Source organism: Danio rerio, chromosome 1, assembly GCF_049306965.1.
Source record: "Danio rerio strain Tuebingen ecotype United States chromosome 1, GRCz12tu, whole genome shotgun sequence".
Lineage (NCBI taxonomy): Eukaryota > Metazoa > Chordata > Actinopteri > Cypriniformes > Danionidae > Danio > Danio rerio.
The window spans coordinates 50,448,054-50,462,701 of record NC_133176.1 but is presented as its reverse complement, the minus strand read 5'-3'; the positions used below and the strand labels follow the sequence as shown (position 1 = coordinate 50,462,701).

Sequence of the window (14,648 nt, the reverse complement as noted above, 5' to 3'; positions counted from 1 at the left end):
GGTGGAAAATGGTTAGTGTGATTATTATTTTTATTGTTGACTGCATTCATTCACTGTTGTGTTTAACTTCAGTTTTCATTTTTAAATGTAGCATAGCACTCAAGAGTTTCTAAGGGAGAGTTAAAGCTGTTTTAGGTAGGACTTAATTAACATTCATGTATATGTATATTACTGCAAGTACTTAAACTCTTATTTCACTTAAACATTTTTTGTGACTCATGGTAACTTGTTTACATGCTAGAACCTGATAAAATCACATGCCTACACCTGTCGTCAGTTCTATATTCCAACCGTAATAACCTTTGATACAGTATCTGGCTTTATTATTTTATTTATGCCTATTTAAAGCAGGACATGGGTTATCTGCTGTGTTGCAGTGATGACTTTTAGTTAACAGTCTCATTTCAGTTCAAGAGCTTGTGTAGGCAATACTATTAATGTGGTTAAACGGGAATATTCACCCTTTGAGTCCTGTAATAAAATAAAGTTTTTTTTTTCCATTTTTTTAATGTCTCCATATGACAAATTATTTTAAACTCTCAAAGAGTTTATCTTATTCAACTGTGCGATTCTGATAGGGCCAAACCCTAACTTTTGTCATGTCAAAAATAGCGACTCCTGATCGTCAGAGATTTATTCCCAAACCTCTTCCCTGTACAAAATCAAGTAAAAATCAAATGAAAATCGCTGCTGTGTGTTCATAGTATGCTACCTGATAGCTTCGCGCTCCCTGAGGCACAACTATCTGCCACAGAACCAGTTAATAACGTTTATTTAATCGTGTAAATCTAACATTGCATCCGCTATCCTCTTATCCGTGTCAACAACAAAACGACCCTCAAGCTTTCTCCTAGTCACTAGTGATGCTGCGCTATCTGTTTTAGTATTGGTTATTGGTCCAAAAGCCATGTTTGGGCATATTCGTCAGCTACTGGTCAGTTATCAGACAGGACACGTTAGTATGGCAAGCCGTTTTAGCAATAAAAACCCCTTGCTAAACTAGTCATGAATCCAACTCCAGATTACTATATTACAATTTTGACTAGACATAATATGCATTGAAGATATCTATATTGCAATTTTGACTAGTCATATTATACATTAGAGATATCTACAACCCTATTGTGACTAGTCATATTCTTCTATTAAAAAATATTTGCAGATATCTAAAAATAAGTTTTAAATAGTAGAAATTGTAATTATAGATCTATCTAAATTAATGTTGACTAGCTTATATTAACTGTTTTTATGACTATTTTTAGATTTAGAAATCACTTTTACATATATTTGAATCTCTATTTCTAGCACCACGAAGAGAGGTTTGCATTTGGCAAACTTGGATTTATGTATGTGAAATGTACATAATAATAAAACAAAGTTTATAATAAAACCAGCATATTTTAAAGAGCAATCCTTGACATAATAATCAAAAATCACATATTTAAAATTAAATTAAAACATTATAATAATGTCAAAATAATAGAAAATAATAAACAAACCAAACTAAATTCAAATGCCCTCTAAATTCCCTATTTTCAACTAAAGGAAATAAAAGAAAATACACTTTATTACCAAACTCCCTTGTCCACAAAACAATCAATCAGAAAAGAAAGTACAAAAGAAAAAGGAGTCAAATTCCCCATTTAATAAGTAAAAATATTTCCAATCAGCGAAAAAAAATCCAACGAAAGCAAAACAGCAGATTAGTCTGTTAACAGGCAGAGGTCAGATTTTTAAGGACAACAAAACAAGAACTAACGCACTGTCACAGATTTTCCTCAGATACATACACAAACTCCAATTCAATAAATCGCTATAACAAACACAGTTTCTTTCTATGATCATCAACACACTGCTACCAACCACAAGTGAGCTCAAACAGCTAAACAGGAAGTGACAAAGGAAGAATTTATAGGCAGCCAGGAGTCAGCTGACTAGGCAGGATCAACTGAAGCAAAGGAGCAAGTAGCTGCTTCCTGCAAAGACAACAAATACACAGAACACTTCAAAAAATAAAAAGAGCAGAGTTAATACATAAAGGGTCATAACAATCATTAGCAGAACTTTACCTTCACTGCACTGAGCACAGCTAACGCTATCATTTCTGATGTGATGAGAGGTTAAGTTTCACTTGCACATCTCGCCGTCCACTGCATAGACATAACAGAAAGCTAGATGCTTCGTAAGCTGCTAGCTTTGGTGATTTTAACACATCGTTAAAAAGTTTAATGTTAGCAAATCTTACTTCTTAAATTTTAGCATTTTATTTTAAATTAAAATCTCTGTAATTAATATTTTTGTATATATTATTGTTATTGTGTATTCCTATTACTCTTATAACAATTTCGTTTAAATACAGTGATCTGATAAACTGTACTTTAGTACTTATACTTTAGTTTTTACTACAGTAAACTGTGGTGTATTGTAGTATAATACACCCTATACATGTTACCATAGCAACTTTACTATAGTATGGCTCAAGAAATACTACATTATTAGCTATAAATTATATAGTGTTGTTTCATGTGAGGCCAAAATATTAGAACACTATTTTTACCAGGGCTGCATGGAGGCACAGTGGGTAGCACCTTCACCTCACAGCAAGAAGGTTGCTGATTTGAGTCCCGACTGGATCAGTTGGCATTTCTGTGTGGAGTTTGCATGTTCTCCCCGTCTTTGCATGAGTTTCCTCCAGGTGCTCCGGTTTCCCCCACAAATCCAAAGACATGCACTGTATAGGTGAATTGGGTAAGCTAAATTGGCCAGAGTGTATGAATATGTGTGTGAATGAGTGTGAATGGATGTTTCCCAGTGGTGGGTTGCAGCTGGAAGAGCATCCGCTGTGTAAAACAAATGCTGGATAAGTTGGTGGTTCATTCCGCTGTGGCGACCCCAAATTAATAAAAAGGACTAAGCCAAAAAGTCAGAAAGCTTAATGATTACTGTCAAATCTCTCTTTAAGAGATCAGATCTGGAGCAACTCTACCACTCCACAAGGTGAATGGAAACAAACATAGCAAAACTGTACGATTAAAGAGGATTCCAGCACTACTTGTGATAAAGGAGATACATTGATAATAGATTTTTTATACCATATCATGATGATACGTTACAGCTTTCTTATTTTTAAGTTACTGGAGTTTTTCACACCAAATTCAGCAAATGCAATGCTGATATCTTTAAATATAATTTTCTCAAAACAGAATTAGAGATATTGCTAATCTTTGCGAGTATATGATGCATCTTTTTGAGAAATCTACAACATCATTAGAGATATCTTCAATTGAGTTGACTAGTCAAAATATATTTGCAAATATCTTGAATCTGATTTCTTGTACAATCATATTGTACAAATATCTCTAATTGTCGTTCTGACTAGTCGAATAATAATATAATAAGCATTAGTCAAAATATAGGCTGAGACACAGAGACATGGCGTAGTGGACACTTTAAAAATGGCTGGGACAGCTGTATGAAATCCAAAAGTTTACATTCCTAATCATCTGTTTCTAAATGGTTTCTAAAAGTAAGGGGGGCGTAGCCTACCCCCCTGTTGCTACCACCCGATGCCTGAGATATATTTATATTTATTTATAGACTGAGCACGGTTTAAATTCTTTAACAGCTTGCTGTACGTCAGTGAGGGTGAAAACAGACACACGCTGCGGCCTCAAAAGGCTTCAGAATGGCTGTTTTGGCCGTTTTGTTTTCGGCTGTGATGCTCCTTTCTGTTGTATCAGTCCGGACCGGTGAGTCTGCTGTTATTTTCACTCAAAAATAGCCTTTTTATGATATTTCTTAAATATCAAAATTAAATTAATCGACGTCATTGTTGTCCCTCAAGCTGTTTATTACTCTATAGCCTACGTATTTCTTGCCTAATATTGGCATAAAAATGTCTTAAAAGTTTTGCCTGTTTATGGTATGTGCTGGTTATTTGATCTGTTGATGGCCTCCTAGGCGTGCCATCAGCGAATACTTTCGATTCAGGGAACCTCCTACTTCCGCCTGCAGTGTTGCCAGATGTAGCTGACTGATTCCATAACCCTCCGAAATGCAAAAACAACCGCACATAAATCTGGAGGCTACCATGAAGGGGCCCGGGGGAACGCCGTTTTCAAAACCGCCATACATTTCTCTACCCGCCTATGTCATTTTTTACCCGCACAATCAAATTCAAAACCCAATCTGGCAACACCGCCTTATGTTGTGCCTGCTCTACCGGATCCAATAAAATGCAGGGGCGCCCTCGGCATGCACTCAATTCCAGGGGTTTCATTACCACGACGTAAAATGGGTGTGGCTCGGTCGTGTTTGGGAAACGCCCCCTTAAAAAAAAACAATACTGAGAGGTCACCGATCCTCGTTTCTTTCTGTTGCCCTTTCTAATATTCAGACCCATCATCGGAGTAAGATTCTGTACAGTAGGTGGCGATAATGCTTTTTAATGAGTTAGTCGCCATAAAACAGAAAGAAGAAGAAGAGGTCACCGATCATGCGCAGTACAGGTTCTTTTTTAGCGCGGTCATTTCAAACAGGATGATTATGCATAAAGAACCTACCGCGGTGAAAAACGAAGGAAAAAACAATCATACAGGTTATTTTTTTGTTGTTGTAATGTTATATTTTAAAGATTTAATTAGCAAAAACAGCTGACCTCGTTTTAATCCGTATTACTCCGTTTTACTGTCTCTAGGCTTTTGTACTCCCATTTTAAACTAAATAATAATGGTTGTGGTAAGATGAACTGTGTTTTTGTAGTTTAAAATATGGTATTCAGTCATGTTTAAACAAATAAATACCACATTTTCTGTAATAAACCGTGGTTAATTTCTCTTTCTCGATCTTAGTTAATTAACATAACTCATATTTATTTTCTATTTTTATTTAAAGTCAACATACACAAAACACCTGAGATCAGGACAGGTATCTGATGTTAACTAATATAAAAGTGATCATACATGAAACACCAGGGATCAGGACAGGTATCTGATGTTAATACATATAAAAGTGATCATACATGAAACCCCTGGGATCAGGACAGGTATCCGATGTTAATGTATATAATATAAAAGTGATCATACATGAAACCCCTGGGATCAGGACAGGTGTCTGATGTTACTGTATATAATATAAAAGTGATCATACATGAAACACCTGGGATCAGGACAGGTATCTGATGTTAATACATATAAAAGTGATCATACATGAAACCCCTGGGATCAGGACAGGTATCTGATGTTACTGTATATAATATAAAAGTGATCATACATGAAACACCTGGGATCAGGACAGGTATTTGATGTTAATACATATAAAAGTGATCATACATGAAACCCCTGGGATCAGGACAGGTATCCGATGTTAATGTATATAATATAAAAGTGATCATACATGAAACACCTGGGATCAGGACAGGTATCTGATGTTACCGTATATAATATAAAAGTGATCATACATGAAACCCCTGGGATCAGGACAGGTATTTGATGTTACTGTATATAATATAAAATTGATCATACATGAAACACCTGGGATCAGGACAGGTATTTGATGTTAATACATATAAAAGTGATCATACATGAAACCCCTGGGATCAGGACAGGTATTTGATGTTACTGTATATAATATAAAATTGATCATACATGAAACACCTGGGATCAGGACAGGTATTTGATGTTAATACATATAAAAGTGATCATACATGAAACCCCTGGGATCAGGACAGGTATATGATGTTAACTAATATAAAAGTAATTATACATGAAACCCCTGAGATCAGGACAGGTATCTGATGTTACTGTATATAATATAAAAGTGATCATACATGAAACCCCTGGGATCAGGACAGGTATCTGATGTTACTGTATATGATATATAAAGTATTTGGCACAAAAGCCCTGGGATACCCGAGTTGTATCTTAAGTTATAACAGTATTAATGTAATCTGAGAGGTATCTTAAGTTAATTTGTTTAATATAACATACACTGACTTCACATGAAACACCTGCGATCAGGACAGCTATTTTGTACTTCATATAAAATGCATTTGACACGAAACCCGTGCTAATACGTACAGGTATCTGAATCAAACGGCTGTTTTCACAATCTGCGCATGATCCGTGACCTATGCAAATTCACAGAAAGGCCACGCCCACCCGATGACGTTGTAGCGGTTACGCTGTACTGAAACCCCTGGAAAAAAGTGCCTGCCGGGCGCCCCTCAGGTGTAAACTCTGGCCACCACTGTGGAAAGCCCAATATGATTTAGTTGTTGATAATATTAATTTAAATGGACTTACGTAAATTCACAATATTTCAATAAATAAAGTAATTAATAAAAGAATGTAGCCACTAAATTATTGTGGATAGTGACACATATGTGGCTGATTCACGGAGATTTCACACTTTTTATTAAGAAATTATTATTCTTGAAATGAAAAGTTGGGTTTTATCTGATTGAAAACCACGAATCCAAAATAAATAAATAAATAAATGCATTTTGAAATCAGCTTTCCAGAATCTAGTTTATTTAGCAACTCTATTTTTTTGCTGGTTGACTTTAAAGGGCCAGAAATCTCAATGATTAGTGGGTGTATTTTGCAAAAAGGTACATCAATAGAAGAACATGTATTAATATATTGTGGCTCAAAATAGGGTGCCATTGGGTGCCACCCCAAGATTTGGTGTGGCCTTACTTGGCCACCCCTAAGAACATTTTCTGGGGGCACCACTGATAAAATGATAATTAGATCAAAACACTGTTGTCTAAAAAACCTTATAGAGCACATTTTTATTTGAGTATGACCTGTTAATAAAAACAGGCTAGAAACTTGTTAATGAAAGGACCTAGATAGCAAAATGACATAATTTCAACCTACATATACGTTTCTCTTGACATTGAATTAACGTTGATCTTTTTTATTACTATTATACACAAATATATGCCAGAGTGTACATAAAAAATATTCAGCAATAAAAATCTTATATTCCTTAAGCATATGACAAGTCTTCTTAGCTTCTTAGCTCTTCTTAGCTTCTTAGTCCTTAGTCTCTTGAAGAAGGTGAACAAAATTTTGATCCAGTCCATTTTTTGTATATGAAATGTTCTCATAATAATAAAAAGTTGTACTAGAAAGGTACATTTTTTACATATATTGACATAATAAATGCAAATATCAAAATTTTGTAACTTGAATACAATATTTGTTTGTTTTTCTAAGAAAATTTTCCACATCCACCCAGAAAATCCTTGTGTACAATTACAAAACATGGACAATAGATTCCGTTTCCATGTAACAAAAATCACAGGATTAATCAATATCCAATTTAAATCTCTCTAAAACCTCTTTAACTGGATATATACAATGTAAAATTTTAAATGTAACTTCTTTTACTTAGTTATTTATACAAACTATTTAATGAGAACGCCAAGCTTTTTTCCATTTTATATTCATGAATACATTGGTCCATTTAAAACTATTATATATAACTGTATGACCTGTTATAATATTTCTAATATATTTATGAGTATAACTTTGTTTAATAATATCAATATCTTCTTTAAAAAAAGGTTTTCTTCAACAAATTTTCCTTCTAAATGTATTTCCATACTCTCTTATAAAATAAAGAAGCTGTTGAGATATGGTATCAAATACAATATGGAGTAGCTGGAAAACCAAATGTATCTAAAATTCACTGTAAGATATTAAATAAGAAGAAGAAGAAGAAGACGAAGAAGAAGAAGAACAGAGATTTATTGTTATATTGAATACATCTACCATTGTAAATAATATACTTGTTTGGGGAAAATTTATGCTTAAATACCAGCATCCAGACCAATAAAGCTTGTTTGTGAAATTTAGCAAATTTCACTGAAATTTTGTCAAATTTAAAATTACATTTCCTATTTTTTTTCGGCTTAGTCCTTTTATTAATCCGGGGTTACCACAGCGGAATAAACCGCCAACTTATCCAGCACATGTTTTACGCAACCAATGCCCTTCCAGCCACAACCCATCACTGGGAAATATCCATACACTCTCACACACTTTACAGCCAATTTAGCTTAACCAATTCACCTGTACCATTTTGGACTTGTGGGGGAAACCGGACCACCCAGAGGAAATCCACGCGAACACGGGGAGAACATGCAAACTCCACACAGAAACACCAACTGACCCAGCCGAGGCTCAAACCAGCAACCTTCTTGCTGTTAGTTGAACATGCTACCCACTGCACCACCGCGTCGCACCTTTTAAAATTACATCTCAACAGAAATTCTATACCCCCATCATGTCAAATATGTGTTTTTGGAAAAGTATACCACATACTGTTCTTTTCTTACATGAATTTAATTAACCAATTTTGAATGTATTGTTTAAAGTTTTAAAACTTAACACGGATAACCCACCATTGCATTTTTGTTTACACATAATTTCCTTTGTTAAATAGTGATGTCTATTCCTCCAAAATAGCATTTTGTCTTTAGTCTTTGTATAAATTAGAGGGCATCTCTAGAGTTAAAGACGCATCAGCAGATCTTGATATCCCTTCTGCTTTGGACAGTAAAACCCTACCATTCAGGGATAAATCTCTTTGAAGCCAGATATTAAATCTCGTCTTAGTTTAATTCCTTATGGGTTGAATATTAAGCATGTTGCGATAATTTTTGTCTTTATGAATGACAACCTCTAAATATGTAACTAATGATAATATTGTTTATTATTAATTTAATATTATTATTATTATTGTTAAGTAGGATATCAGTGCTGCCCACAGGTTTGAAATACAAATGGCAAATGGTGGTTGCCGGATTGAAACAAACCTTTTGCCCATGACACGAGGTTACCTACATGCAACCAAAAAAGGGATTTTTACCAATATTGTTACTTATTATACACTGTTTCTTTTCAAGGGGTTGAAGATTTTAAAGAGAAAAGATACGAAATAAAACAATAAATCCATTATTACTATACTTTTATTCTATTCAGGAGCCATGTGCACCCACTAACAGGTAAAACTGCTGTTGACATTTTGTACAGTATTGCCAAAGCATGTTAGAAATGTATAAAATATGTGATATCAACAGCATCAAATTAATATATACAGCAAATGAGAAACAAATAGCATAAAGGAAATCTAAAAAATTATGATATTTACAAGAATAAATGTAGATCATTTAAATAAGGCAAATGAGTTAATTAAGCATTTCTTACAGTGTACGTATATTTTCAGTTTAGATCTAATTTTATCCTCTCTGAGTAAATAGAAAAGTTTATTTGAGTCGTTTAGATCAAATGATTAATTATAGAATGTTTCTCTCTAATCCCGGACAATTTTGGAGATTTACCAGACAGACTAAACCCCAGACAGACTAAACTGACCTCGGCTGTGCCAAATATAAGAGCAATGAATATAACTGCTACAGATGTTGCAATACTTTGTCTATAGGTTGAAAGGAAAAGACAAAAACATCTTAAAACAGTCTAACCAGATTTGTTTGTGATGGTCAGATGTCACCACTCCATCATGAAACTATTTTCATAATGTATACTTAAAAATGATCATGTGGATCATGTGTTTTTGACATTTTCATGCTTTATTCTCTTTCAATACAGAAAAACACTCCCTCTACTACATATACACAGCTTTATCCAGACCTGTCGACCAGTCGGGCATCTATCAATTCACTGCAATGGGTTTGCTTGATGACAGACAGATTGACTATTACAATAACATAGATCAGAAGAAGATTCCTAAACAGCACTGGATGAAAGAGAAAATGCAGGAAGATTACTGGGAAAAAGGCACCCAGTCCAGAAAGAGCAAAGAACAGTGGTTTAATGTGAACGTCAACATTCTGATGGACCGAATGAGACACAATAATTCAGGTGAGGGATGGTTATGATAACTTAGAACTACTTAAAAAACCTATGTATATATAATAACTTTTTGTATATATTGTAATGTCATTTATTACTGTAATTTTAAATCCACTAATATCATCCTTCAGAAATTATTCTAATATGCAAGTTTATTGTTTCAAATTATATTATTATCATTATTATCATCATCAGTAATTATTAACAGTTTACATAAAAAACTCAAGTGAAGCTAAAAATTCAGCTTTAGAATCACAGGAATACATTACATTTAGAAATATTCCAATAGAAAACAGCTTTTTAAATGGTAAAAAGTCTTTCAAATTTTCACTTCTACTTTTTGCTCTATTTAGATCAAATAAATTCAGGCTTGGTGAGCAGAAGAGACCTTTTTAAGCATTAAAATGTTTGACCATTATTGGTCATATATCATTATAACGTTATATCTGTATAATTTTTGCTTTTGCTTTTTCATCTCACAGTCAGTTTAATTGGTGTCTGTTTCAGATCTTCATGTTCTTCAGTGGAGACATGGTTGTGAAATTGAGATTCAGGGGAATGAACACCGCTTTTCTAAAGGCATTGATGAGTACAGCTATGATGGAAGAAACTTCCTTTCTTTTGATGATGCGGAGTCTCAGTGGGTTGCCCCAGTGGACGCAGCTCTTCCAACCAAGAGGAAATGGGATAATGTGCCCATCCTAAATCAGTACACCAAGGGCTACCTGGAAAAAGAGTGTGTGGACTGGCTCAACAAATTCAGAGAATACGGAGATCAGGAGCTTAGAGACGGCTGTGAGTAAACATACAGCATTTGGTTAGTGTTATAGAACTGACTGATTAAACAATATACTTGTGATTTCAGCTCCCCCAGATGTTTATGTGTTTGCAAGAAGGATTATCAGTGGCAAAATCAAGCTAAAACTTACCTGTATGGCCACTGGATTCTACCCCAAAGATATGATTTTGACTATAAGGAAATACCGCACGACACTGCCTGATAATGATCTAGATTCCTCAGGAGTTAGACCAAACCAGGATGGGACCTTTCAGCTGAGAAAGAGCACTAACATCTATGAGGATGAAAAAGCAGAATATGACTGTTATGTGAACCACAGAACCCTCAAGGAACCAATTATCGTCAGATGGAGTAATCAAAGCATACAGAAATACCACTTGTGAACCTCCACTTTCTTTTGTCAAAACTAAATTGAAATAATTGATTCAAATGTAAAATACTTGTCTTTGCCTTTGTGTAGATGGTGAATACCTTTCAGAGCCTCCCATAGCCATCATTGCAGCAATAATTGGAGTTTTGATTCTGCTGGTAGCCATTGGTGTAACAGTTTGGATCTTAAAAAAGAAGAACATAATTGGTGAGTAGAGACTGATTAATGAACATTTCCTCTCTGTTATATTTTAGTAATATTTTAAAGGAATGTTTGGTATATTTTAAAATACACTCCTTCTAGGTGACAGTACTTTTAGATGGTTCACTGTTTTAAGAGAAATTAGATTACTTTCGAGAAATGTGCCAAACCGGTGGAATTTTTTTCATTAATTGTAAGTAAAAATTAATATTCAATCAAAGCAACATAAGTGAAATGTCCAGGCTGTGTTGAAAAGTGTAGCAATACAATATTTAACTGTGATTGTCTTTTATTTCTTGATGGTGACTTGAATATCTGCATGTTACAGGAAATAAGGATGAGAAACGCTTTGTCGTATAAACTGTTTCTGGTGAATATCCTTCTTGTTCCTTTTTGTTAACAATAAGCAAGTTGAGTTTAAAATGGTGAAACATTAGGTTATTGTGAAGATTATTATTATTATTATTATTATTATCATTATTATTATTATTGACTGTAATCTTTAAAAACTCAAATACTTTTCAACCATGATGAAGTGTATTTTGTTTAAAGAATTGTTTTAAGTGAATATTTTTTTTTGCTCAGAATAAAAATAAAATGAAATAAAATAAATCAAAATGTATCAATAAATAAAACTAAAGTGTATTTCTGATGTTTAGTTCTACACTTCTAAAGTGTCTAACTCTTCTCTTTTTCATTTTTAAAAGCGACAACACACTAGATTATCTAAGGGAGGGTTGAGGGGTGTTGATGCTGTTTTTGGCATTTATAGTCATGTACATTATTAGCAGTATTATTGAGAAATGTGCCAAACTGGTGGAGAAAAAACTATTTTCCATTTACTTATATTTTTTATCAAAGTGCATAAAGTGAAATGTCGAGGCTGTGTTGAAGTAAGAAGCAAAACCAAATTAAACTGTGATGTCTTTTATTTCTTGATGGAGTGACTTGAATATCTGCATGTTACAGGAAATAAGGATGAGAAACGCTCTATGCCAAATGGTTCGGCCAACTATGGTGAATATTCTTTTCATTCAATTATAGATTGTCACATGCTTTTCTTATTATTGCAAAATTAAATTGATTGATTAAATGCATCATCTTCTACTGCATGACTTTCACAGGTTACAATTCCACTTTTTCCTTTGCTGGACAAAGTTTTGGCACATTGTTTTAAAAATATGACAAGCACAGCTCACTTTGACATTTCACTGTACCTCAACAGGTAGAGGGAGTAGTGCTTGAAGTTCAGAAAGCAGTCCTCGCTCCCAGGAAAACATGGACAATGTGGTAACTATGTGCAATTATATTCAATTCACCGTTATTTCTATAGCGCTTTTACAATGTAGATTGTGTCAAAGCATCTTAGAAGATCATAGTAAATTGAAACAGTGTCAGTCCAGTTTTTAGAGTTTAAGTTCAGTTCAGTTTAGCTCAGTTCAGTGTGATTTAATAATCACTACTGAGAGTGCAAACACTGAAGAGCAAATCCATCGATGCGCAGCTCTATAGATCATGAACCAAGCAAGCCAGTGGCGACTTTAGTTCCTTCCAAATGTGCCATCTTAGTAATTGTAAGGGATAATGGTAGTACATGTTTTATAAAAAAATCTCAAAGTGCTTTTAAAAAGTGAAATAAGACTCCTTTTATTCATTCATTCATTTTCTTGTCGGCTTAGTCCCTTTATTAATCCGGGGTCACCACAGCGGAATGAACCGCCAACTTATCCAGCAAGTTTTTACGCAGCGGATGCCCTTCCAGCCGCAACCCATCTCTGGGAAAAATAAGACTCCTTAAAAGATGAAATTTATATTATAAGAAATACTGTGAAAATGTTAAACATCACTTGGGAAATATTTAAAAATATATATATAAATTTAAAGGCCTTTAAAGGTTTAATGCAAATGGATTTCAACTTCTGTTAGTTTTACTGTTTTTTTTTTTTTTTTATCTTTGTAAATTGGCTATTAGCATTATAAATGTACTGTGGTAAAATTAGCTCACTCCATTCACCCTTGTTAAATAAATATTGTCCAAATATTGTGTTATAATGCTAACAGGCAATCAACAAAATGGATAGTTAGCCATGCTATTGGCCTACGTTATTGGACTCAGAGACAGGGATCCGAGGGGTTGAGAGAGAGACAAGTTTGATGTGAATATTTTGGAAGTCCACTCCAGACTGCAATTTTTGGAGTCCAGACCGCAGTAATGTACAGAATGTACAACGGTGTAGGTAGCTATTTTGGCAAAGTTTGTAAGTTTACATTCTGGCGCACAGACGATAAGTTGATTTAAAATTTGTTGGTGTAGTTTGGCTGTAGTTATATGTATCAGTACAAATCTTAATTCTATTTTAAATCACATGTATTTGCTTGTATTTCAGTGAGGGAGTGCAAAAATAAACCACCAGCTGCGGAAGGACAATCTCTACTGATGGAAACACTGGAAGTTGAAAATTCCTGTTAGATGAAGAGAAAAAAGTCTACTGAGAGAGAACTGAAGAGTTAAACAAAGTCGGATCATCAGATGGTCAACATAGATAGCCCTGCCTTTTGTTTTTCTTAAAATTTCTCCTAAAATCTAGTTTTGTTCATTATATATTTTTTACAGATGTTTTGACTTATTATTTCTACATCTAAAAGATGAAGTTGAGTGTTTTTTTTCTTTCTTGTTTTTCCCTTGATAATTTTCAATGCCGATTTAAAAAATATGTGCACATTTTTAGCACCAAAAAACCCAGAGCTTATTTGCTGAATGTATCATAAAATGATCCTCAATGCTCTATAAAAAATTGAAAATGTTTTCTTCAGTTTTTCACTCTAAAAGGGTTGTTTTATATTAGTTGCTTAATTTAGATTTAATTTTCAGCTTTTATATAAATAATTATGAGTGATCTTGTATTATTTCTTCATAATAAGATGCATCAGTGTTAAGGATATTTTCTTGTTATTAAGTTATTCTGTTCCTTATTAAAGTTATAGCATACATGTGGTGTATTCTATAGCTGTCATTTGTAGTGCTTTTACAAAAAAGGTAAAGTTGGTTTTTATATTCAGACATTCTGACTTTCTCCCTAATAATGCAACTGCAGAAAAGTATTCTTTGCAAATTCTGAATAGTGAAATCATATTAGCAGCCAACGACTATCAAAGTACAATATTGCTCACAGTCAAATAAATAGAGCTAATGTTGTTTTGAAGTCATACTTGCATGAGATTTCAAGCCAAACATTTATAGGGAGCATTTCACGAGTTGTTACTGAACGAATGCGTAAATATAAAACAAACTTTACCTTAATATATAGTTTTGGCTTTGTTTAAAATCTGAGCATCTTGTGAATTTTGCACTTTCTTCACAATAAAGTGGTTTTAAAAAAGAGTGGAAAATGGT

General features: G+C 33.8%; 1 protein-coding gene across 5 annotated transcripts; it reads left to right on the top strand.

Moving 5' to 3' along the window:
* The first annotated feature begins 3,620 nt into the window (after positions 1 to 3,620).
* mhc1zca (major histocompatibility complex class I ZCA) lies at positions 3,621 to 14,636 on the top strand. Of its 5 annotated transcripts, none has more exons than XR_002458102.2 (9): positions 3,621 to 3,749; positions 9,621 to 9,893; positions 10,392 to 10,679; positions 10,750 to 11,034; positions 11,144 to 11,260; positions 11,583 to 11,624; positions 12,224 to 12,271; positions 12,480 to 12,544; positions 13,642 to 14,636. XR_002458102.2 is itself a non-coding variant. In NM_001083545.1 (8 exons), exons 1-7 carry the CDS (start codon positions 3,686 to 3,688, stop codon positions 12,497 to 12,499), a joined length of 1,095 nt encoding a protein of 364 aa, NP_001077014.1. In that variant the 5' UTR covers positions 3,646 to 3,685; the 3' UTR covers positions 12,500 to 12,544; positions 13,642 to 14,636. The 5 variants fall into 5 exon arrangements, 2 of the variants coding, with proteins under 2 accessions (XP_021330605.1, NP_001077014.1); XR_012401161.1 differs by having other exon boundaries at positions 11,144 to 11,295; XR_012401173.1 differs by lacking the exon at positions 10,750 to 11,034.
* The last annotated feature ends 12 nt before the right edge of the window (positions 14,637 to 14,648 follow it).